Source organism: Gymnoscopelus braueri (assembly GCF_963280865.1).
Source record: "Gymnoscopelus braueri genome assembly, chromosome: 12".
In the NCBI taxonomy this organism is placed as follows: domain Eukaryota; kingdom Metazoa; phylum Chordata; class Actinopteri; order Myctophiformes; family Myctophidae; genus Gymnoscopelus; species Gymnoscopelus braueri.
Window position 1 is genome coordinate 26580427 of NC_137614.1, and position 26706 is coordinate 26607132.

The following is a 26706-nucleotide window of genomic DNA, read 5'->3' on the forward strand; positions in this document are numbered from 1 at the left end:
TGTTCAGTTCTGTTTTATCTCATAGACGATATGCTGAGCTCCGGTTCTTTGGCAGACAAGCTCTGTGTATGATGTGTATGAGGGCATGTGTATCTTTTAAGAGTGTCTGTCATTATGGCTCAATATCGTCCTACTCCACCAAAGCCCTGTGTTTAGATCCAAGCAATAGAGAAGAATTTGTGCGCTTTTTAGTGGCCCTGGGGCGACGTCCTGGAGAATCTGCTGTTTGACAATCTGCCAGAATGAATACTAACTAAATTATGTAGCAAAGAGCGTGCCTGTTTCTAATGTGTTATATTACGTATTGGAAATTTGGCCAATTTTGAAGTGAACTGATATAATGCCAGTTATTCGTGTGGAATGTTTTTTTTTTTTAAGTAGATACACTCTTTGCTACAATTGAAATACTTTTTAAATAGATGCTCTCAAAGTTCAGGTTCTTTGTCAGACTACCCATAAGCAAACAGAAGCGCCTTGCATTGAATGAGTCATCATGGGTGACATCTCCTATGTTCCTGGCAGGATAAGAAACACGTTGGCTCTGTAATGCAAGCCAGTTTCTTAGCTTAGCTGCCTAGATATAAATAATAACAATAACTTTTTTTTGCACAATTAAAAACAATTACACAGTTCTTTACAGTTAGGCAAAACAGATAAACTTGTAAATATAAAGGTAAGTAAATAAAGTCTTATAGACACGACCAGAGGATCGATTAATTGAAGGTGGTGTAAGTGATATTTTCTGTTAAAATCAGTGTTAAATTGCTCTATATTCCCTTAGTAATCACTGCTATAGCCTAGTGTTTGCTCAGTAACAGGCGACCACTGAACCCATGTCTCCAGCTCTTTAGTAAACAGAAAATACATTTTCAGGAAGGGATACCGATGTCATCCAATCAGGAGAGAGAACTCATACAGGATACACAACTTCACGAGTGAAATTGGAAGTGATTATTAAATGCAAAAAAAAGAGAAGACTGTAACACTATATAATTGAAGCTGATAAATGGGTTCTCTCTTGGCGATGGTGATGACCCAACTGAAAATGTATTTATTTATTTATTAAAGAGCTGGGCAGACCCCCGTTACTGAACAGACACTTAATTACCATCAGAATTGAACATAGAGCTTTATCGTTTTAACCAAAAACGTTTTGTATTAATAAAAACATATCCCTTGGCTTACAGCACCTTTAAAGGGTAGTCTTTAAAATAGGATTTTATTTGAGAAGAACTTTAAATACCTTTCTGATCCCAATTGAGTTCTAGCCAGTGGTGGAAAGTAACTAAGTACATTTGCTCAAGTACTCTACTTAAATACAAATTTGAGGAATTTCTACATTACTGGATAAAATAAAAAAAAACATCAGTACTTTTACTTCTACTCCACTACATCTTAGAGACAAAGATTGTACTTTTACTCCACTACATTTATTTTTAGACTTTAGTTACTAGTTACTTTGTAGATTTGGATTATTATTACAAAACATGCATTACCCACTTCAGCCCTATTAACATTTTGGGCCATTTGAAAATAGTCGATCTACAAGCTCACAATGCGTAGTGATGCGACACATTGCGAACTTGTAGATCTGCTATTTTCAAAAGATTTTTATACATTTTATACATTTGAAAACATTCTGCATAATGAGTACTTTCTACTTTTGGTACTTTAAGTACATTTTGATACCAATACTTTTGTATTCTTACTCAAGTAAATTTTGAATTCCGGACTTTTAATTTTAGAGTATTTAGAGTATTTCTACATTGCAGAATTGATACTTTTACTTAAGTAAAACATTTTAGTACTTTTTCCACCACTAGTTCCAGCATAGAGTTAAAAATAAGGGTTCCAGCCTTCCAGCCACAGTCTATGGTTCCAACATTCATGATTTTGTTGTTGTTGTTTTGACAACACTGCCACCCAGTGACAGCAACCTGTAGTCAAGTGCAACCAACAACCCTGACCTTTCCAACATGGCTCCCAGCCACGACCGCCCTAGTTCCTGAATCCGTTCCCAAGTCAGTCTGTGTGTGACAACATATCAGCAGGCAACAAGACCATCTAACAAACTATCATGATCCGAAAGCATTTCGCTATCAGCTGGTGCTTCGCGTAGAACATGTTATATGATGCAACCATTCATCATCCATAGCTGAAAAAAACGTGTCCTACACCAGAGTCTGTGGAGGATCCACGTGTACAGGAAGTATACAGCGTTGCCATGTCCGCTTATTATAAGCGACTTTGGGCTTCTTTTTCTGTTTAGTTTCTTGTAAATATTGATAGTTGCGGGTTGCCATTTTTGGGGCTTGTTTCTAAAGTGTAGTTGCTTATTTGGGCTTTTTTTTCAATTTAAAAAGTATTTGTCCCCCAACTAACCCCCCATCTGAAAATGTTTTGTGCCAGGGACTCCTGCACCAAATTGGTGTTGTTAGAATGTTTCAAGGATATTTTTTACTTTTTTCCCCAAGTTTTTTTTTAATTATTATTTCAATTTAGCTGACGAATATAGATTTTAATTGCTTATGGCCTATAATAGTCGCTTCTTTTGTGCTTGTTATCATGGACCTGGTTACTTATTTCTCTCACACAATCTGGCAACACTGTAGCATCTGACAGCTTGCTGAAGCTGCTGCTCAGGGTTGTTTGGCTCTGTGACGGTAATGACATGAAACACCTCCTAGTCAACTGGAGATTCTGCTACTAGGCTAGCCAAGCATCTTCCATTTCCTTGAGTTCTAGCCAGTTTGTTTAGTCGGAGGAGTGCGTCACACAGGTTGGTTGGTTGGTTGTCCTCTTCGCCTTACGTCATGTATTTAATAATAGCAAAAGCCTAATGCTATTCCTTAGCCGGTGTGTTAGCATTAATGCGCGTTATTTACAGTACGACATTGATTGACTAACGAGCAGTTAGCGTTAGCTGTGTTTAGCTATCATAGCTTTCTGGCTGTGGGGATGGATCACCCATTCATTTATAAGTGAAACTGTCTTCTACACAACGTCATATTTGATGAATGAAGCTTGTGAGAGGAGATGATCCGTAGGACATTCAATTTCAATTCAATTCAAAGGAGCTTTTTTGGCAGGAGAAAACATACGTTTACATTGCAAGAGCAAGTGCAAAATATAATAAAAACAGTTGAAAATGGGGAGAGTATATACAGAGGGGCTACAGCCATAGATATATATAAAGGCTACAGCATTGTGTAAACAGCTATGTCACATTGCGTCGTTATATTATATAACTTATATATACATGTTATATATTTGGGGTATAAAGCTTTTTGAAACAAATCGCAGCAATCTTTCGTCTCTTTGGGAAAAATAGCAGCATTTTTCCTTAAAACTATTTAATTACTATACAAAAAAGTCACAACATTGTTGGATAATGATGGATTATTGTGCCTCTAGAAGTATGATGTTATGTAACTTATGTTATCTCTCTATCTCCAACTCAGGGCGTCTGCAGGTCAACAGAAGCATCATGGCCACTTTAAGGCAAGTGTGTTGCAGGCACCTGGTTGTGTCCTTGGTGTTGTGTGTCCTGCTCCACGCCATGGATGTCCACGCACGACCAGCCAACATGTCAGCCCTCCTAAAAGAGAAGAATCCAACAGGCAAGGATGAGAATGAGATACTGCCCCCCGACCACCTGAATGGGGTAAAGATGGAGATGGATGGCCACCTCAACAAGGACTTCCACCAGGAGGTGTTCCTGGGCAAAGATATGGAGGAGTTTGAAGAGGACTCTGAGCCCAGGAGGAACCGGAAAAAGCTAATTGACATCTTCACCAAGTAAGATATGTGCTTTACTTACAATGTTGTCAATCTGGTTTCCCCCACCTACTCTAATGTGAAGGCCAATTGGCAATTAATTTACATTGACCTGACACAAAACGGAAGCCTGTGCAATGTTCCTAAACTGGTTATGAGTCATGACTCATGACACACAGGGATGCTTTGATTTGATTTGAGTATACACAGTCTGCAGAGCACACAGCTGTCTTCTAGAACACTGCACTGTTGTCCACTGTTATGCTGTCAGAATTTCAGAAGGTCATGACAATTCCTTTGTGTGTAATCACACCCTTGGGTCAAGCTGTCAAATTTAAACATGCAAAGGCTACTTACTGTGTGTCACAACATTGGTAATGCAAAAGTGGCTGCATATGAGGCGAGGTCTAGGTGAGGTACTACAGGTTACTGTGTAACTTGCCTTATTCATGTCTCGTATTTCATGCCTTTGCCTGTGGGCATGGTTGCATAATCAATCTTTTGTTTAAGTGCAGGTTGTTCTGACTAAATATGTTCGCTTTTAGATAACTGAAATCACAGCTGACACTCAAGCCTACTCCACCTGTGTTTCTGAATACAGTCAGTATTGATCTCATCATGGCTACGGGATACTGTATTGTCAACATTTCTCTTTTAAAATATACAATAGCAAAGTAGTGTCATAAGCTGATTCATACAGAGGCAAACGCCTCAATCCATTTCTTTTCTTTTCTTTTAGCCTAATCCTCTTCTGTTGCTTGACAAATTTCTTGCACCAGGAAGCAAAGACCCTGACAATTTAATTGAACCCTATATGGTAATGGGAAGCTTTACTTAAATGCATTAGCGTTGAGCACATTTCAAACAAAAGCTCCAGATTTAAAACGCCACAGTAAAATCCTCAGTGTTAATTTATCCATTTGTAAATCCGGGAATGTACAAATGTAACCAATTGGAGCAGTGCAACGATTTTGGTACGTTTTCATTTTTTGTGTGTCTATGGCAGTGGTTCTCAAACGGTTTTTTTTACTCCGGTCACCCTTGTAAATTACTTTTCCATCCACGGCACCCTGAGTAACCCTGAGTTACATTGTTACTTTATAGCACACTACATTTATGTCATATTACGGTACTTAAATAAAAGACAACCGGATATCCACACCTGAACAAATATCCTGTTAATATCCTGAAAAAAACCCCAATCAAATAAGCTCTACTAAATGAGCCTTGTGCATGAAATGCGCAGAGCAAATATAGTCTGTGTACTCTTTACAACTGCTGCTAGCTGACCACTGGTCAGCCTCAGCTCCTCGCTTCTATTCTAAACTAATAACGTACACACTTACTAATAGAATTTCACTAATAGAATGGCCCATTTCATTGGGGAGATTTGCGTTACTCATTTGCCTTTAGGCCCTAGGGTGCCCTGACTTTGAGAACCACTGTGCTCTTACTTAAATTCCATCCCTGCATACAGTAAGTCAGTGCCCCACTTAGACCACCCCAGTCAATAAAGTCTGCACACGCCGCCACTGACATAACTCATCTAGACCAGCGATTCCCAACCTGTGGGCCGTGAGTATGTTGCAAATGGGGCCCCAAATAATTGGCAAAACACAAAGACTATATTGATAACAACAAAAAATGTGTAAGAAAATAAATGTCACAGTACTTTTTCTTTAAAACATTGAAAAAATAGTTTTCATTGTGATACCGACAAATAGGAACTTAAAGTATACAAGTTCATCTTCCAAGTTCATGTAACATTACAGTTTTACAGGTGTAAGTGTGGGTGAAATTATTTACCATACAAGCTCTGACAAATTGCAGTCACATCATGGATAATTATAAGAGTAGAGACAAATAACAAAACAACAATAAAATGTGTATACATAATAAAATAAAATATATAAGATTTGAGTGTGGTTTGGATATAAGCCAGTCAGGTGCTGCAGCATGTGGCTGATGCAGATTACAAGTGTTTAAAATCTCTACAACTCAAATCAGGAATAGGCGTTGTCACTCGTTGTGACTTGAATATTTCATTAACAGTCTGCTATCACTCACTCAGGGTGGATCTGAACAGAGACAGGAGTGTGAGTGCCAAGGAGATGCAGCGCTGGATCATGGAGAAGACTGAGGAGCATTTCCAGGAGGCTGTAAAGGAGAACAAGCTGAGTTTCCGTGCAGTTGACCCAGATAAAGATGGTGAGAGAGACATTGGACAGGCATTGCTAAGATCATGGCCAAACTGCTGCGTTGTGTCCCAGACTGTCTCAAAATTATGCTTTCTCCTCAACCGAAGGTCACGTTACATGGGACGAATACCGGGTGAAATTCCTGGGCAGCAAAGGATTCAACGAGAAAGAAGTTGCTGAGAAAATAAAAAATAACGAAGATGTGAAGGTGGACGAGGAAAGTAAGTATGAACATAACATACAGTCACATTTGTACAAGAACTCTGATGAATGAACAGCAGGGGTGAAAGTGGTTTGAAGTTCTTGCCGGAACTATACACCAACTTTCATATGCTCATGTTTTTTTTGTTTAGTTTTTTCCACATTCAAGCACATATCATGCGTAGAAAATGTAAAAAAAAAAATCAAATGGTGTGTGTGCCACAGAATAATGTGTTGATGTTGACACAAAACTTCAATTTCAAACTCAACAATTAGGCTACTTGTTGGCTACTAAACTTCCATACGAATGTCAATATGAACTCAAATGGAACTTTTCTTTGAAAGGAATAATAAATCGCCAATCAAAGCACCCTTTCCAAGCACGGCTGTTTTGCGATAATCTATTTATTGCTCAGTGATCTGATCCAGTGTAGACCGGCTACTGTATCTGGTAATTTGCACGCACACACATAGAGACGCACAAAGGATATTTCTGTATCCGCTCTTGACCGGATCTGCAACCTGCAAAGTGAATGGATCACAGGCAGTCCAGTTTCATTAATGATTCAGTTCAGTCAGGACAACACATGATGGTGGACGCTGAGCTGCAATCCTAGAGGAAGTAACAGCAGCATGAGACTATGCTGCATACAAGCAAATGAGTAATGCAAATCTCCCCAATTAAATGGGCCATTCTATTAGTGAAATTCTATTAGTAAGTGTGTATGTTATTAGTTCAGAATGGAAGCGTGGAGCTGAGGCTGACCAGTGGTCAGCTAGCAGCAGTTGTAAAGAGTACACAACGCTCATTTAGTAGAGCTTATTTGATTGGTTTTGTTCAGGATATTAACAGGATATTTGTTCAGGTGTGGATATCCGGTTGTCTTTCCAATGTGGGGCACAATGATGTTGAGTTGTACTCGTACTAAATTTTTTTATCTATCTTGTGTCTTATCTCCGTCTTTGCAGCCCAGGAGGTCCTGGAAAGCCTGAAAGACCGCTGGTTCCAGGCAGACGACCCCCCAGCAGACCAACTGCTGAATGAGCAGGAGTTCCTCTCCTTCCTTCACCCTGAGCATAGCCGAGGCATGCTCAAATACATGGTGAAGGAGATTGTTCGTGACCTAGGTATGGTTCATATACAGTAGCATATTCATAACATGTGCTGCTATGTACAGTACACCTGCCCGCACACCAGTATTTATTAGTCTAGTACAGTAATAAAAGCCATGGTTGCATCTTAACTCACTGAGTGCCTGAATGATTTCTGGCTATTTCTGGCCAGTGCGATTTTTTATTTTTTAGTAATAGTAAAAAAAAGTGCTTAGGAAGCGAGATACAGCCTTTTTCAGTTATAAGTTAAACAAGGAGTGGATGGAGCTCCAAATCTTCAGATAATGATATCTTGGGTTCTGAAATTATTATTTTTTTACAATTTTTTTCAAAAACACGTCAAACACGTGATTGGCACGTTGCACCATAGCGGTAAAACACGTGAAACGCGTGAATGGCACTCAATGAGTTAAGAGCAGTGTGAACAGAGGCTGAACTTAATGATTATGGGTGTTTTGGTAAGTGCGTAGGCCTATGATGATGATGATGATGATGATGACGACGACGATGACACCCAAGACAGATGTGTTTGTCGTGCTTTGTTGACAGACCAGGACGGTGATAAGAAGCTGACTCTGTCTGAGTTCATCTCCCTGCCCATGGGCACTGTGGAGAACCAGCAGGCACAGGATATTGACGATGACTGGGTCCGAGAGAGGAAGAAGGAGTTTGAGGACGTCATTGATGCGGATCATGACAACATCGTAACGATGGATGAATTGGAGGTATGTGCAAATGAAAGGCACAGTGAAAACGACATTGATCAATTGGGCCCCTGTTTTGCCTGCATGCAAAGAAATGCAAAAGAGAGGGCGAACACTATGCAGATATCGTCGCTGTCGGGCAGAAACCTTGTATGTTCAAAACTGTTACTTTTCCGGAAACCGAAAAAAATAAGAAAGAACCTGTTTGTTGCAAAATGTAGAAAATGTAGATACGAGATTTCTGCCCTAAAGCGACGAAATGAAAGGCACAGAGAAAACAACATTCTTCAATTCAGTCTCTGTTTTGCCTGCATGCAAATATATGCATTGTGCTAAAGTGAAAGAGAGGCTGGTGATATACAGTATACAGTATCTGTTTTTTCTCTTCTTCATCCTTGACCTCACCTTCTCTCTGTGTCACCTTCTCTCTGTGTCTCCGTCTCCCCCTGCTGGTCAGGAGTACATGGACCCAATGAACGAGTACAACGCGCTGAACGAGGCCAAGCAGATGATTGCTGTGGCAGACGAGAACCAGAACCACAACCTGGAGCTGGAGGAAATTCTCAAGTACAGTGAATACTTTACTGGCAGCAAGCTCATGGACTACGCCAGGAATGTTCACGAGGAATTCTGAAACTGCCCCTTCCAACCCTGCCCTACCCTCAGTAAGCAGGCGTTGTGAAAGCCTAGCCACTCCGGCCTGCTCCACCGTTGACTCAAATGCATTGAAACACCCTTCCTCTCCTTCGTCATTAAGTTAACCGTTGCCTTGGCCCTGCCCTCTGTGTGTGCCGTTGGACTCACTTTGTATGGATGGTAATTTTTGGGCTCTCCAAAATTTGTTTGTGTTGATATATTGATATATATATATGTGTGTGTGTGTGTGTATATGAGGCACTTCAATCAAGATTAGAGCTGTCCCCTTCCTAGTGCAGTAATGAGAAAGGCACAACAAGGTCCATTATTTGTACCGTAGGATGTATCGTTTGTACCACAAACTCATTCACATTAGCTGGGGCAATTGTATACAATGTAAATATGTCATCCGTGCTTGTCAGATGGAATGACAGAGTAAATTTTAATATAATGCTGCTTAAAGGAGATTGTCTTTACAGAGATGTCACTTGCAGTTAAAAGGTGAAGCACAATTGTTTAATTACCACTGCTTTCTCCATACTTGCAGTTGATAAATCAATCAGGTGATCTTATAAGTTGTTATGACAGTAGATGGTATCCGTCCTTACAAACTTACAGACAAGGTATAATAGATTGTCATGCTTCATTTTAAAGAGCTTTAACCCACGGTATGAATAAAATAATCAGATTTACGGTAGTCTGTTTCAGTTCGGTGTACTCTACCTATTAGTTATAGCACTAGAGAGAACTGGAAATGATAGGGTTTTTTTTCTCAATATCAAACCGTATGAAACTGTCTAACACTTGCAAAATTTTAACTTTTTTGTGTTGCTTCATTCTAATGGAGCTTCTCATTCAGAAAATTGTCATGGTAGTTGATGCTTATCAGGGATGTTGAATGGTTACCTTGACAGTCACCTTGTTTATTTGTACATGCTTGATTCATCTATACAGTCATGTACAGTACCTTGTGTTTCGACATGCTTTGCTTATGCAAACTAAAGACTGATTTGTGCTAAGGTGAAAGTGTCTGGTGACCTGTCGCTAAACAAGACGTGATCTAATCACGGCCTGGCTTCCTTGTGGATCTTAGATGTCATGTGGCCATCATGTGGCCAATCTGATGTCGGTCATAACCATATTTGAGCTATGTTTTAGCCCAATCCAAACTCCATTGACTTCCAGTATAAATGTAATTTCTAAAACTTTGAAGAATATTCACAATATATGAAAAAGTATCAGGGGAGGTACTTCCTTGGCATACTGGCAGTGTGAACAAGAAAGTTGTCTCTGATCAGTCCAGTGGTTTGTGAGATTAGCCATGGACACCTACACGGTGCCACACACAGACCCTCTTCTAGATGGCTTGCCCCATGTGAGCCACATACAGTAAAATAAGTATTGTCTATTGAAAATGTGCAAATATGTTATTTTATTCAAGCGACGCATCGCCTGACACTTGTTGCCGAAGCATACTGTAAATCAAGCTTAAGTAATATGCATTCCTCAGTTATGTTGCATTTTACAATATCCTGTGGAGTGCTGTTTGGATCACACAAAGGTCCTCTCTGTTGGTCCTTTCTTGTAAGATAAGATTTATGATGATGGAATGTCACACAGCTTTATATAACTGTATTGCAATTTTATTGTAAACAAATATTTCTTATCAATCACTGAGCACCTGGTTTTCTTAACACTTGATTAATCAAAGATTGGACTATTGACTTATTTGTTTAGATTTTGTAATATTTCAGCTGGACAGGGGGCCTATTACATGAAAGGAGAATTATATAAACCTGGATTTAAGTCAAATCCAGGTTTGACAAAGTCTGGTCCGTACAGCCTGGTTTATTCCGTTCCATGAACGCCAAGCCGGGCTGAGCTAGACGAGCTAGACCTTGTCGAGTCAGGATGGTAAAGCCAGGCTTCACGTATTCCTATAAAAGCCCATGAAAGTCGATCGCAGAATCCTTGAACTTGACCAATCATGGAGCCCAAAACCAAAGTGCCGTTCTTCTCTGTGGCTGAACAGCAGCACTGCAGCAGCTCATGGAACAGTGGCGTTCCCAGGAATTACATTTAGGGCAGACGAGATTCCCCCCCCTGCTCTCAGAGCCCCTTTTATGCCAGGCGAGTACAGCAGGTGATGGCCCAGACCCCCACCCCTGGCACTCCTGGTACCCCATGAAGACAACGGCCACATTTGCATCACTAGATGGGTGAGGGTCGCTCTGCTGAATGGATACGGTGGTGATTAGGTGCCTGCCCGCTTGAATGGACGAGGAGGCGGGCAAATGGTCCGACGGCCACTATTCTGTTTGGATTTTTTTCACTGCCTGTTTTTCAGTCAGTCTTTTACTTCGTTTTCTAGGGGAGGCGAGATTTTAGTTCCTGCCTCTAAGGTGGGTACGCCACTGATAGCGTCACAATCATTTTTAACCACTTTGGCTATTAAAAAATAGCAGATCTACAAGCTCATAGCGCGGCAAAAAATCTTGAAAATGTGTGCATATCTTTTAAATATATATACATTTTTAAAGCGAACATCTTTGCTTCTGGTGGTCCCTGGCACAAAACACTTTCAGATGGGCGTCCGCTGCAAAATGTATATCAATTTAGGGGTCCTTGGCATGAAAAAGGTTGAAAACCACTGTTCTAAATGGCAGTGGTTCACAAACTTTTTAGCTCAAGAGTCTTGAGGCTTGGGTCCCGACTCCCGGGGAGACATCATATTTCTCTTTTGGCTCTTGAGTCCCAAGACCCAAAAGAGTCTTGAGTCAAGACCCAGGCTCCCGGGGAGACATCAAATTTCTCTTTTGGGTCTCGAGTCCCAAGACCCATTGAAGACTTCATGGAGTGTGTAATTGATAGAAAAGCAGTATTTTTTGGGTGAACTATTCTGTAAAGTGTCTTGCTCAGGGACACTTTGACACATTGCTGAGGCCTGGGATCGAACCTGGTAATTATGGCTTGTCAGGCAGGCTCTCTAACCATTCAGCTATGGCCACATCATCAGTAGAGATTCTAAGGCAGTTCTAGTCTGTAACAGTAAAGGGGTTTCAGGGGAAACCAGCAAAATGAGGAATAATATAATAAAAGACTGTCTTGCTAATAATGCGTCATGTCTCTCATTTTGTACAATGTATTTGATATTACCTTTATATTATTTAATAAATTATGCATTTCATCCTCTATATATTGTCCAGCAGCTATGCTAGAGAGTGAGGTTCCATTAACTACCATAAAGAACATAAAGTAAAGCAGGCTAAAATGATTATGTCAACCATAGAGTTAAAAAATAAGGACATAAGGGACATTAGCTGGTATTATTATTATTATTCTTTTTTTATATATAAATGCATTTGACTACAAAAGGCAAAAAGTCACGTGACTATCAAGTATTTTGGTCTCATGTTGTTGCCATGACACCTGCTGGCTGAAAAAAGTCAATGCAGGGCTTTATAAATGCACTGACAACATAATTATTCATAGCATATTTTTATTGTGTATATACATTATTTATGTAGATAAGTTACTGATAGCATTCTTTATATGTTGGTGGGGAAATGTAAGGTTTGTGCGTAATGAATCTAAAACTTGCCTTATATTTATAGGAAGGGGGGAAACAATAATTGACAATTATGAATTATGAATTCCACTTAATAAACTTACAATATCACTGGTGTTCACCAAAAAGTCAATGCAGGGCTTTATAAAGGCACTGACAACATAATTATTCATAGCATATTTTTATTGTGTATATACATTATTTTTGTAGATAAATTACTGATAGCATTCTTTCTATGTTGGTGGGGAAATGTAAGGTTTGTGCGTGATGAATCTAAAACTAATGTAAGGTTTGTGCGTGATGAATCTAAAACTTGCCTTATATTTATAGGAAGGGAGGAAACAATAATTGACAATTATGAATTATGAATTCCACTTAATAAACTTACAATATCACTGGTGTTCACCGTTCACTTAGGCTACGGGGTTGGGAAAAGCCATAAAACTTAAAATGCAATACAAAATCATCAACAGAAGTCTCTACCCACTGGGCACACAATACAACAACGCCCAAACGCTGTGAATACGCCGTCCATACGACGTCCGAGTCAGACGTGTGTCGACGTCGTTTCAATGTATTTTTTGCAAAACAGCTGCTGACTGAGGTCTGACTCGGACGTCGTATGGACGGCGTATGCACGGCGTATGGGCGTTGTGTTGTGTGTGCCCAGTGGGTAAAGAGATATCTGTTGAAAAGACACGTCTTTTACAACTAATGTTATATTATATTATATTATATTATATTATATTATATTAAATTATATTATATTATATTATATTATATTATATTATATTATTATATTATATTATATTATATTATATTATATTATATTATATTATATTATATTATATTATATTATATTATATTATATTATATTATATTATATTACATTATTTTATATTATATTATATTATATTATATTATATTATATTATATTATATTATATTATATTATTATAAATGATATGACCTCATAAGACTTTAAATGTATTATTAATCAACAGGAGCAGTTAGGGGTTGGGTCTTGCTCAGGGACACCTTTAAATTACAATAACCCTGTGTGTCTGCTTTAATTAGCTGATAAAGCTAATACTAATTAATTAGTAAAACTTTAGCTGGGAAGAGTTCTTTCAGTCATAACCCCCCACCTTTAACTATCAGGAAACAGGGGAGGGACGCAGTCCCCCCAATGGTCCTCCGTGTACATTGATGGCATGGGACTTGAACCTGCAAACTGTCTGTAGCAGAGGCAAACGATCAAGCGCACCACATCACTGCGCCAACGCACCTTTGGGCCCTGAAGCAGGTGTCTTCTAGTGTTTTTGCCTTGCTTTTTTGTATTTTGACCTTGAAAATTTCAAAGTATTACAATATTGAAGAATGGGACATCTGGAATTTGATCAGGGAACCTCTGTGCTGAGAGTCTGATCACTATTCCATTACACCATCTCTCACTGTCTCTTAAAAGGTGTCTTCTACTTTTTTTGACTAGCTTTTTTGTATTTTGGCCTTGAAAATGTCAAAGTACTACAACATTGAAATATTGGACGACTGGGATTTGAACATGGAACCTCTGTATTGAGAGTCTGATCACTATCACATTACACCATCTATCACTTTCTTTAGGCCAGTGTCTCTTAGTATTCTTGAAGTGTTTATATGTCAGCCTTCAGTTAGTAAAGTTCAAAAGCAATGAACCAAAGAAGGACTGGGATTTGAACATGGAATCTCAATGTGGAGAGTCTGATCTTTAGACAACTACACCATCTTTCAACCACTCACATTATGTCTCTTCGTACTCTTGAAGCGTTATTTTGTGTTAGCCTTCAGTTAGTAAAGTTGAAATACTTCAGCATTTAAAGCTTCATTATGTAACTTTCCTGCTCGACCCTGCTTTTGCCTTTGAATGCTCTTGAGTTGTTCTTTTATAATTTAGCTGCAAAACTTGACAATGGAAACTCTCTGCTGAAAGACTGAATATTATTACACCATTACTCAGTCGTTTTTTTATGTTAACAATTTCACAGCAATTTCATAATCAACTACCGCAGGTCTGGGACTTGAACATGGAAACCTGGTGCTAAGAGTTTGAGCATTAGTCCGCTACACCATCACACATGTTTAATGTATTGAAGTCGTCTTCTAGTCCTTTGAAGTGTTCTTTTGGACTGATCAGCCAAGCCCAGCTTCCCAGCTTGGCTTTGCTGGTCAGATGCCAAGGTTTCTGTGCTGGGATTCGATGCCTTGAACTTGTGGTCTGAAGTCAAGAGCTCTTCCGACTGAGCTATGGATAGAGCAAGCATAATAAGTAGAAGTCACACTTTCAACTCCCACCCTCGCCAGGGTCAAAAACTTTATATTTGAAATCCGAACGTTTATGTAGATGAATGAACGGGTCAAAAATGGAGAAACAGATCCAGACTTCACTCGACCGCATGGCTCATTTGCATAAGACGTTACCATATTGATTTTATCCCACTGTTGAGGGTTAGGGTTATGTTTTATATATTTTGTTTAAGACTTACAGTAGGCTGCCTTGCCCCACTGGAATACAGTGACTGATATGAATTAATAATATACTGGACCATAAATAAAATGAAGAATACCTTGTGATGTCAGTGACATTTTATTACAAATGAAAATAAAAATAAGAAACAGTGCAGTAACAATACGTTTTTGTATAGCAGCAATTTTGCATGTACAATATAAATATTAATATATTGTCTGTCGGGAGGAAACCTCATTATGGCCAAAACCGAGCGGGCAGACCACGGCCACGTCACTCTGACATAACCATAAACCATAAACAAACCACGTCCACGTGACTATGGTTACTGACATGGTACTGACCAAGATACTGACATGCTACTGACCATAAAAACAAAAAACTGTTTTCACATTTTGGCTGTCAAACATTAAGCTGTACAGTACATTTATCAGTCTACTCTTCTTCAGACAGCATCCATCAGGCTTCTTCATACACAATGTGTTCTTAAATTGGTCAAGTTTGTACAAAAGAAATAAGTACAAACTTTGTTTTGAAAAGATTTTATTGCGTATATACGTATGTGTTAAGGTTCATTGTGTATTCTATGTAATGTAGTACTTTACTTAACAACAGCAGGATTGTAAAAACCATCATCACCAAACCAATGATTTCTTCTTAAGCAGTTACAGTACATGTTGAACATCAATTCATATTTTCATGGATCATCTTTATCAGACTTAATGATTTACAATGTTAATTCAAAAAAGTGTTATGTGAATATCGGTATCACAATTTGATCTAAATGGGTTTACTAGACAGTACAGTGTGGGACACCCAATCAGATTTTTCGTGTGCACGCTTTCACATACAACATCACTTCACAAGACAAGAGCCTTTACAGTTTCTCCACTACCATTATGATTCATAATATATCATAATTTATGATTGTTGTATAAATTAAAATAACATGACATTGCACTGCTGTCCCCCCTCCCCAAAACACTAGAAAGTTATCATTGGTAGGCTTAATTCATACGGAGTCACGCCCCACAAATAGCCGATCTACTAACTTGTAGATCAGCTATTTTTGGCGCTTAGCTCTCTTGTACGTCAAAGTATAAATCTGGCTGTAGCCTCTCTTGACACATGCAACCTTAATAACGTTAGCATCACAAGAAAAACAGAATGTGACATTCTGTTTTGAAAACCACACCTAAACCTGCATTGAAATCATAGTGTTTAACACACAGAAACATATAAATACCAATAATAACCAAGTGACCAACGCAAATGACAAACTCTAAAGACCTGCTTTGTAACACAGTGACACTTCAGCCTACAGTACAGTATAGTTTATTAATTTGTATCTACAGTAAAACTAACTAAACAGACAGCAGACATTCATAAATAAAAAATGCACAAAAAAGTCACTTAAGTAAACACAGGTAATATTTAACAAAGAAATGCATAAATACAAAATCAAAATGCAAGAAATAGGCAACAATATGGTAATAATAAGTTAAGTAAGGCGAGTATGTTGTATGTACTATGCACACATGTAGTTTTTAGAGCTGAAGAACATACTAGAAATGGTATTTCACATAACGATTAAGTTATAATAATTTAAAAAAAGTAACTCCACTTCATAGATGAGAGCAGCATAAGTTAGTGCTTACATGCCAATTTGACATATCAAAAGATTACAGTATAATTTAATGTAGCCGTTAACTTTCAACATAAGCACGCAAAACAAACGTAACACAATCAGAATGTTGATAACAATTACTACACAGTAAAATCCTCAGTGTTAATTTATACATTTGTAACTCTGAGCATGGACAAATGTAACCACATTGACCAAGTTACGTTTGTACACTCTCAGAGTTAAATCAACCACTCAGGATTTTACAGCACACTATCACAGTCAACTGTAGCCGAACTTGTGCTCAGGTCTGTCTCCGTTTGGTCTCCATGCACAGCGAGCAAGCTCGTCGGTTTCTTGTAGCCTCGCTCTTTAAAGGTAAGGGTATTGGTTGAGTTTACGCGGATAGGTGGAAGTAGAGCGATGGAACACCTGCCCCCCCAGTTGATGCTGCTGCTGCTGCAGCAGCTGCTGTTGTTGTTGGTGGTGATGATGGTGACTGCCGTACTGTCCAGGAACGTGACCCCCCACCGCCATGCCACCGCTCTTCTGCAGCAGCCCCAGGGTCGAGTAGGCTCCGCCTGCCCTGCCGTGGCGGGTAGAGCCCCCTTGCATCTGGTCCACGGCTTGGGATACAGAGGCTAGGGCGGCCGACGCCGGGTAGGCATACAAGTTGGGGGTGGAGCCGAACAGAGAGGTCTCGTGGAGCCGGTAGGGCGCGTGGGAGGCGGCGGGGGGAGGGTACGTAGGCTGTCGCCTGAGGGAGCTGCCGCCGTTGCCTCCTGTTTGGTCATGTGATGATGACATCACAGACTGTTGGACCTGAAACAACAGGGATCGTTTAGATGACCTACAGTACATACAAGTTAAGTAACCAAGTCAAACAGCTATCATTGCAATAGAATAGATACATGACAGTTGCAATAAAAATGTTTTGCCATTACCTGACTAAGGTTAAGAGGTTGAGATCTGCTAGACGCAGCCCGTGGATGGCGATCGCTGCTAAAATCCCCAGAACGGCTGGACTGCTGTGCTGTACTCTTTTTAGATTTGCCAGAACCACTTGCAGTTTGATCTAGCATAAAGGAATAATATTAATAATATTAATATTAATATTAATATTAATAATAATAATAATAATAATAATAATAATAATAATAATAATAATAATAATAATAAGGGTAATAATAATAATAATAATAATAGAATAATAATAATAGAATAATAATAATAATAATAATATTTTCAACATGAATAGTTGGGAGTTGGGTCTAGGTTGTTGTTGTAAGCAATAAACCTTTCCATTTATGCATCCATTTAAGGATGTCAAACCAAGCCATCTATAGTTAATTCAATGCAACACAAAAGGTGAAATACAAAGAAACTGTACATGGTTTCTGTCCAACAGCAACGATAATATAACACTGACGGATAATATTCTAAGCCAAGTAATACAGGAGGCCAATTTCACCGAGGACAGTCCAATTAATCATTAGCGCCATGCACCTCTTCCAAATAAGGGATCACATTATAGGCATCACAGTGGCCAAATGGTACCTGGCGCTGCAGGGGCTGAGCCCTCCCCAGGCTGACTCTTCACAGAGGGCATAATGATGGCCATACATTTGGGTTGCTGCGAGCTGGCCTTGAGGCTCCGAGGGCTGCTGGTGGACGAGTCAGAGTCATGGGAGTCGTGTACCGTCACACAACTGATCACGTTGGTCCTCTGGCTTGTCCCCGAGCTGGGAAGAAGAAATATTGAGCCCAAACGTGTTTTCTAAACATTTACATATTTTTACGATCTATTCAATTTTTTTAAGGCTTTTAGATCTAAGTGAGCTCACCAGGCAGCGGGGTATTTCCTGTCGTCCTCGTCCTCCGAATCGCTGTGGATGGTGATGATGCTGACCGCAGGACTAGGGGTGTCAGAGATGACGATTGGCTGAGACTGGTCCCCAGCGCAGGCAGGGGAGTTGTGGAGCACAGAGGGAACCGACTGCAGCAAAGACACTGGCCTAAACAAGGACAGAAAAGCATCTCTCCCTTAAAGACACGCATGTATAAGTACAGGTATATGCAGAATAATACTATAGGCTTCAAGTTACTTTGAGAACAGACATAATATAGGATATCCACAAGTGATGTGGATTTATGACTGATACCTGACTCTGCTGTCAGAATGCCGAGCCTTAGATCTCTTGCCCTGTTGGGATCTAGAATGAGCCACTCCTGAGTTGTGGTTCTGGGAGGAGCCGTGTCGCCCCAAGTCTTGCAGGTTGAGGCCATCATACTGGCTGCCATGTCGACTCCTGGCAAGATTTCAATTACACACTTTTAAGTCATAGAGCTACAGTATGTCAACATGTTCGGTCAAGTATTTTGCATCGCAATTATATTCATATAATTGAACAGTTGAATAATTGAAACATCTACCTAATTTTAGAACAAGTACTTATACTTAGAAAATATAATTTAGGGCGAATTAATTGTGCGAAAGAAAATTTAACTATTTTGAACTATTGAAAAACTATTTAAAAATGTTTTTCAAAATAGTAAAAAATGCATAAAAAGTTTAGGCATAAGGGGCAAGATAGGGCCCTTTGTGTGTAAGGACTTTTAGACATGGGACAAAGAAACTCAAGAGGCAGAGCTCACCTCCAGCTGGATGTCTGTTGGTTGTCCGAGAGGGGGGCTCCCATGGGCGAGTCAGGAACCACAGCCTGGCCAGTGTTGTGGATGGCCATGCCTGGCATCTGCTGCCACGTGGAGGGAATGAGAATCTGTTGGGTTGGCCAGCCCTGCTGTACATGCACACACAGACACACACAGAAACAACACACACACACACACACACACACACACACACACACACACACACACACACACACACACACACACACACACACACACACACACACACACACACACACACACACACACACACACACACGCGCGCACACACACGCACACACACACACAAAACAAATTCAATTTCTCAAAACTTTATAGGCTAGCACTTCAGCAGTGACAGGGTAATACAACAAATGATGCGTTGTTCTGAGCAAAGCTTAATTTACGCTTTGGCAAAAATGTGTACAACTACATGTGTACATTTTCAGCGTGACTCGCATTGGCACTTTTTTCAAGTGCCAAATAAGTCATTTATTTCATTCATTAACTTTTTTGCCAAAGCGTACCGTAAATTCAGTTTAGTCATCGAGCACAAAGACCACAAATTGCAAATTGGAGAGAAGTTTCTTCCAGATTCATGTTTACAGACAAGCACGTGCACTTTGCAGACAAATACAAAGGTCCACCGTCCATCTGGCATACATGACCAAAACTTGTCCAGCATGCCACAAATAGGGTTTGGATAAATAATTCAAGTATTCAAATTTCACCGTAATGATATTATAAACAAATAAATAAATTGTAACCGGGCACTACCGATGGAGTTAACAAACACTGTAAATGACATCACGTGGTCAATACATAAAAATCACACGTCAAAATCATTGCCATTCAGTGGAGGAGGTGCATTTTACTGCCCAGGAGGAAGAGTGAGGAAGTAAGTCAAGAGACTTAGACAACATGTAACCCTGATTTATAATTCATTTTTACGACAGTGTTGTGTGCCGAAAATAGCCGATCTACAAACAGAGCATAAATTAAGGATTACAGACACAGTAAGCCGAAACAGGTATCCAAATGAAAACTTTGATACTATACACTACAGTGACCACAGTCTCTCAAGCCACCAGTGCCCAGCAGCGGCCATGCTTTGGGAGATCTCAACCCTGAAGAACAGGGGAATCTGTTTGAGATAAGGATAAGGAAGAAACCAAGGTGCCAAGGCTGGTCTCCTATGCTGTAATGACATTCACTGATACATAGTTTAACAAAATAAATGCTGTACGTACATAGCAGATGGTTTCAAGGATTTAAAGATGTAGGAGCACAATTTTGATATGACTGGGTGCAGGGGAGGCTGGTATAATAAAAAAAACCTAGAAGAGATTATTTAAAAATTATGGAACCAGAGCAGTAACTGCACCAAAAAGTCACAAGAACTAAATGGGCTTATTTTCTACAACCCAAATTTGCCTCTATTCACTTTCATTGTGTTAAGTGAGCGACAGGTGTCGTGGACCACCCCATTAATTTATTCATAATTTGGGCTAAGCTCATTCAGCCTAGTGGAGGGCATTAGATAAGTGAAACAGGACGCCACACGAAGAAATGTAAGGTCTTGGAATGTCCCTACTGTACATCCGTGGAGAAGCTTTATCTTTAGTATGGAACAAGCTACAGGAGGCATTCAAACATTTCCAGGGAATTAAAACAACAAAGGCACGAACTGTGAGAGAGGTGTTTTTCTCATGTATGATGTAATAAATTCATTATACATAATCAAATTCATGTGCATAAAGAATAAACCTACTAATGTAGTACATGCACACATGCGCACTTGGCCCGCTCACATGGTGGAGCCTACCTGTGTCAACATGCTGGGCTGAATGTGCAAAGGTTGGGAGGACTGGTTCTGAGGTACTAAGGGAACCGAGTTATCCATCCTCACTGGGTAACCCGAGTGCTTGTTGGATGTCTGTATACCTACAAGGAATAAATATAGGAAAATAATGTTCGGTTACAATGTACATACTGTAAGCACAGATAAATACAGAACAATCTCACATGTGTGACTCTTTATTACCTCGAAACAGAGATAATTAATTGCACAACTGCAGGTGTATTATTAACACATTCTAGAGTATGCTAGCCTGAGAACGTTTTAATTTTTTTCTATGAGCAGCAACACTACACCAAAGGTGGGGTCTCACCCTGGATGGTGGGCGGGCAGACAATCAGTGTCTGTTGGAAGGGTTCCGTCTGAGTGCAGAGCTGGGTGGGCCTTGTCTGCAGGGGCACACTCTGCTGGGCAAGGCCAGGGATGTTTATGGTGGCCTGCTGGTACAGGCCAGGCTGGTAGTTCAATAACGGGACGTTACTGCTCAGGGACAGGGACTGGCCACCCGTAGAGGCCATCTGGAAGACATGGCATTCAATTGTAGTCACCATACATTGCAAAACTACCAACAAATGCAACAATTCCTGGGTCACTAATGAGTGTAACAAGCAACCAATACCATTACACCATCAGACCCATAGTAATGTTCCTGTGACCCTGGAGGATCGGATATGGAGGAAGTGCGAGTGTGAGAATATGGATACAAGGGATATGTTTTCACCTATTCTGTTTGTTTGTTTGTTAGCAGAATAACTCAAGATTGGAAGGCTAGATTTTCCTGAAACTTTGAGTAAATGATTAGTGGACTGTTGCAGGCCCAGCACCACGGTGAGGGGTCAGAAAGGAGGCTTTGCCCCCTCAGTTGTAACCTCCCAGTTTAAGAACAACCTAAACCAGAATTTAGCTGGTTTAGGCTGTTGGCATAGGGCTGTGCGCTGCCCTGTCTCCAGTACTGAATGGAACAGAGGAGAGACATACAGAACACATCACTTCAGTTCAACCTTGCTTGCTTTTTTGTAACTGCATTTTAACTGCACCCTCAGTCACTTCATCCTGGGCTGTGTTCCGAAATCACATACTAACATACCATTTAGTATGCCAAAATAGTATGTGAGATGCATACTAAATTCAGAAAACTTTATATTATTCAACAGTGGACACTACACGGCTGTAAATATCCCACAATCAGAGGAACAGTTGTTGTATGTAATTATATGTTTCACTTTGCTATGTGTTATATTAAATTTGTCTTTTTGGTTGGCTGAAATCATAAAAGATCAAAACAAATGCGCCACAGCATGGGATTTATGTGTAGTACCTCTGCTTTGCCACCAGATAGGGTACTTTCCTAACTATGTAGTATGTTCGGTGTGAAACCCTTGTAGATACTAAAGGCTGAAAATAGAATACTACAGTGTAGTATGTAGTAGGCCTACGTTAGAATGTTGTTGAATACAAAATCTAAGGTGGCATATCGTGGTGGATATATGTTACCATATATTGGCGGAGGCAAGTTGAGAAAACGTATGGGAGGAAGTAACTCACCTGGTTGTGCTGGTTTAGTTGGCTACTAAACGTTACAGTGAGGTTGGCGGCTGCACTGGGAGTGTTGCTGCTAGCAAACATGTTTTTTCCATTCTCAAAGGCGCTGCATCTGCGTTTGCATATGTCCATGTTTTGGAAGCAGGACTTCACACTGTAAAGGGAGTTAAAAAATGTAATAGATATTGGTTTAAGAGGCCCATTTTCTTTGTCAGCTCTCCTAGCAGCTCTAAACCAAAATCCCAGCCTCCTAGAATCTGAACAGAAATGTTAAATTCCTTGTTGACCATCTACTGTATAGCCGGTGGGTACAGCTACACTGTACAGCTACAAGTACACTGTACTTACTGTGAGCTGTGAGGGAAGTGCAGCAGGTGGGTCATAGAGACAAAGGGGTGGTTGAGGGTCTTCATGGGTGTGATGCGTTTTTCTGCATCCAGTGTCAGCATCTTCTTTAGCAGGTCTATGAACTCCCGTCGGTCAGCCTTCTCAGCCAAGATGTCAGTCCCCTCCAGGCTGGTCATGTTAACCTGCAGCATTGCAGCAATGATACATATACAGCATTAAAAAACACATAACAAAAAACAATGGTGTAGACGATATCAAAGGTAGGAGATAATACTCCATATTCTGGCAATGTGTGAAATGTGCTGGTAACACAAGCAACACTCACTCACTCAACTCTTACATGTAAAAAGCACTAAACAACCGGACAAGTGACGATAATTGTGTTATTTGCAGTCAATGATAACTTTAACAAGTAGTACTCGCATTTTGTTTTAAATAAGAGTATTCCTCAGAAACATAACTGAAATGCAGTCATGTACTTCCCACCCAATGAGGCGTGAATCAAACTACAGTATAAATAATATCACTCGAAGTAGCGACAACACTGTATGTCATTGAAGTCAATGACAGGAATTGTATCTGAAAATTAACAAAAGCCTTCTCACCTGCATCATATCATCAAGACAGTTGAAGATGTACTTTCTTGCCTCTTTTGACTTAATCCCCATCTCTGCCTCATGCTCTGCAGATGTCTGCAGAGAAATAAACACATCGAGGCCTTAGTGTATCATACTGTGTAAATGGTAATATCGTCACTGATATCATAACTATTGGAGCGATAAAGCTATGATGACTGTGTTGACTAATCCCAGCAGAATAACCTACTTTCAATCTCCAGAGAGGATAGCTTGAGTCAGGGCCTCTGTTGAAGAAGCGGCTGGTCTTTGTTCCTGCACTCAGCAAGTATTCTGCAGGAAGGCCCTGGGTCTGGGAAATGTAGCGAATCTAACCATGCCGACAAACACAAGACAAATGTAAGTGTGAGCTTAGTTCCCACACACTCACTAGAATCTTTTGGCATTTAAAAATATGGTTGCAATTTGACTATCAACCTGCTAGGAACCAGTTTTGGGAACAACTGGATAACTGTTGAGTTTGAGTGGCTAGTTTGTGAAGGGAAGTATTAAAAGTCAATTAATGTGCTAAACTTACATATACTAAGTGAAAACATCCTAAACTATCATTATATTTTAGGACATGCATGTGGTTCTCAATCCAGCTGGCAGAGAGGAAAGATTTCAACTGATGACATGTTTAAACAACATGTAGAGAATAAAATCTTACTGAGATTCCAAAAGACAATTATACATCTTATCCAGTCTAATGTGAGACAAATTATTATCAACTGGACATTTACTGCCGCCCTGACTATTTAGATTGGAGATAGTTGTGTGTGTCTGACCTGATCATACTCTGATGCACCGGGATAGAGGGGCCACCCCAAAAACAGTTCAGCAATCACACAGCCCAAAGACCACATGTCGATAGCTTCACAGAAAGGAAGGCCCAGAATGATCTCTGGCGCCCTGCAAACAAACATCACCTTAATTAGAGTCCCATGACCTCAGTGGTACAGATTAAGTAAATTTAACAGCTAGATCAGTCCATCAAAAATACAGTGACAGGCGTTTATTGTCCCTACCTGTAGTAGCGTGACTGAAGATAGGTGGAACAAACTGCTTTAGACACATGGCTGGCTGAGCCGAAGTCAATGACTTTCACTCTGTATGGCTGCCTCAGAGGATCCACTAGCATAATATTCTCAGGTTTCAGGTCGGCGTGAATCAGCCCCAGGCTTTTCAGCTTCATCAGTGCTGTGGCCACCTGCTGCAGAACAGGCCGGATGGACTTGAGGAGGAGAGGGCTAAACTTGCTGTGCTTCAAGAAATCGTAGAGGTTCTGCTCCAGCATCTCGAACACAAGGCAGGTGTGGTTCTTGTGCTGGAAACACTCATATGATCGTACAAAGTTGAACTCATCTGCATTCTCCGTGCTCAGTCTGCTAAGGATGCTCACCTGTGAGAAGGAGAAATAAAGGTACAGCAACATAATCTTGTTCTTTGCTTGTGCAAGTAATTTTTGTATTTTACAGTGTATTCTAGGAAACATGAAATACCCATATTTATAGATATTAATGTGGAGAGCACACTAGTTTTTGCATCTGAATTTGTTGTGAGCAAAAGCGCTGGCATTTTTAAGCCGCCTAGAGTACTCACTTCAATTTGACCTTGCCGAGCATACGAGGGATGGTTCTTCAAGATTTTAATTGCCACAATCTCGTTTGTGCCACGCTTCCAGCATTTGGCCACCTGACCAAAGGTCCCACGACCCAGGAACTCGAGCACTTCATAGGTGTTGGCTACTGAACACAGAATCTCATGCTGCACCAGCTGGTAATCCCCCTCGCTGTGGGAGTTGCTGCTCTTAGTGGTAGAAGTGGAATGTGCTATGGACTGGGCCGTGGTGGTGCCCCCTCCGCCGCCAGTACGGTTTGAGACCACAGGAGCCGAAAGCTCCTCCAGTATTTGGACACTGTCGCTGCTGTCCACCTCCTCGCTTTTCCGCTTCAGGCTGTACTGCTTGTGGTAGAGGTCGCATGGCTGAGAGGATGACTCTGCGTCCTTGACCCGGCGACTGGAGGAAGAGGATGAGGAGGATGAGGAGGGCGGTCCACGGACGCTGCCTGTGCTGTCTGCTGCCCGCACCACTGTTTGTTCACGGGAACTTGCGGTCGGCGGGTGCACCTGGCTGGAGTTGTACATCATGTTGAAGTTGGATCCGGAAGCGGAGGGCACAGACCCCTGATTAGGGCTCTGCTGATAGTAACCATTGTCTCCCAGCTGGTTGCTCCCTTCCCAGGCAGGGTTCTCGACCTTGAGCCTCTTGGAACGAGAGTAGGCACTGGAGGACACCGAGGGAGATGAGAACACCTGCAGCTGAGAGGCCATGTCTACGGACACATTTCAGGATAATTAATATCCTAGATTAGGCTAAAGCAAGCTTCAGGCGCAAGATATATCAACAGTTGGGAATTGTGAGATTGTTATCCACTAGAGACATGGGGATATAATTATCTCATGAAATCAAACAGATCCCATTCCCAACACAAAACAGATCCCAACTCTATAGACAGACAGACAGACAGACAGGCAGGTGGGCAAACAGACAGACCTTTATTGATTCCCAGGGGAATTCAGTTGTCACAGCAGCAGCACAGCACCGCAGTGAAGATAGGATAGGACACAGTACAGAATAAGTAATAGGGTAACACTATAGTTAAAATAGGATGAGTATGAGTAAAATACAATATAAGAGACACTAGAAGAACTATAGCTAGCTACAGTATACTATCTGGATAGCAGCTAGCTTAACAGCATTTTTTATGTAAACGTAATGAGTTCCAAACAGACGTGAATATACCTGTATTTATTGATGGAATGTGCTGTTGCAGATCTGCCATCTATAAAGGCCTCTTCATTTTCACGACCCGCAGCTGTTTTGGTTTGCGTTGCTGCTGCTGATCAGCTGAGCTACCAGCTCTTCTCCTGTACATGAGAAGTAGAGCTAATAGTTAGCTGTAGCCGTAAATATTACAGTTACTGTACATCTCAGTTGAATGATGATGAATCTGAAATAGCTTATCTGACTGATAAATTAAAATCTAATTATTGTCAATCGCGATATCAAATGTAATCTCTGACGCCTCCTAGAAAAGCCATCCTCTACTACACTCTGGTACAGTACTTCCTCCTACCCAGAGTAATTTTATTTTTTATTTTTTACAGTTGTTACACCTAAATGAGTTACTACTGAGAATTCTGTTACTCCAGAGGTAGCAGTGGCGCAGCACTATTGGCCGGCCTTATTATACTATATTTTTACAGTCTGTTATTATAGCCTCCATTTTTTTTCAGGAATATGTGGCATGACAACAGGAAAACATTTCCCAAGTCATTCAACAA

General features: G+C 40.5%; 2 protein-coding genes across 4 annotated transcripts; one reads left to right on the forward strand and one right to left on the reverse strand.

The window, feature by feature from the left end:
* Positions 1-2629: 2629 nt before the first annotated feature.
* On the forward strand, positions 2630-10024 carry sdf4 (stromal cell derived factor 4). The gene is made up of 7 exons (XM_080444628.1): positions 2630-2779; positions 3462-3798; positions 5849-5985; positions 6083-6196; positions 7146-7304; positions 7839-8014; positions 8451-10024. The coding sequence occupies exons 2-7, from the start codon at positions 3488-3490 to the stop codon at positions 8625-8627; spliced, it is 1074 nt and encodes a 357-aa protein (XP_080300754.1). The 5' UTR covers positions 2630-2779; positions 3462-3487; the 3' UTR covers positions 8628-10024.
* A 5208-nt stretch (positions 10025-15232) lies between these two features.
* Positions 15233-26479, reverse strand: hipk1a (homeodomain interacting protein kinase 1a). 3 transcript variants are annotated; one of them, XM_080445581.1, is made up of 16 exons: positions 26165-26479; positions 24961-25694; positions 24387-24760; positions 24147-24270; positions 23570-23689; positions 23350-23436; positions 22745-22926; positions 22400-22550; positions 21168-21372; positions 20822-20940; positions 18982-19124; positions 18489-18635; positions 18171-18341; positions 17884-18068; positions 17271-17401; positions 15233-17148 (listed from the first exon to the last, which is right to left on the reverse strand). In XM_080445581.1, the coding sequence occupies exons 1-16, from the start codon at positions 26202-26204 to the stop codon at positions 16699-16701; spliced, it is 3363 nt and encodes a 1120-aa protein (XP_080301707.1). In that variant the 5' UTR covers positions 26205-26479; the 3' UTR covers positions 15233-16698. The 3 variants fall into 3 exon arrangements, with proteins under 3 accessions (XP_080301707.1, XP_080301706.1, XP_080301708.1); XM_080445580.1 differs by having other exon boundaries at positions 18982-19127; XM_080445582.1 differs by lacking the exon at positions 26165-26479 and adding an exon at positions 25916-25977 and having other exon boundaries at positions 18982-19127.
* Between the last annotated feature and the right edge of the window lie 227 nt (positions 26480-26706).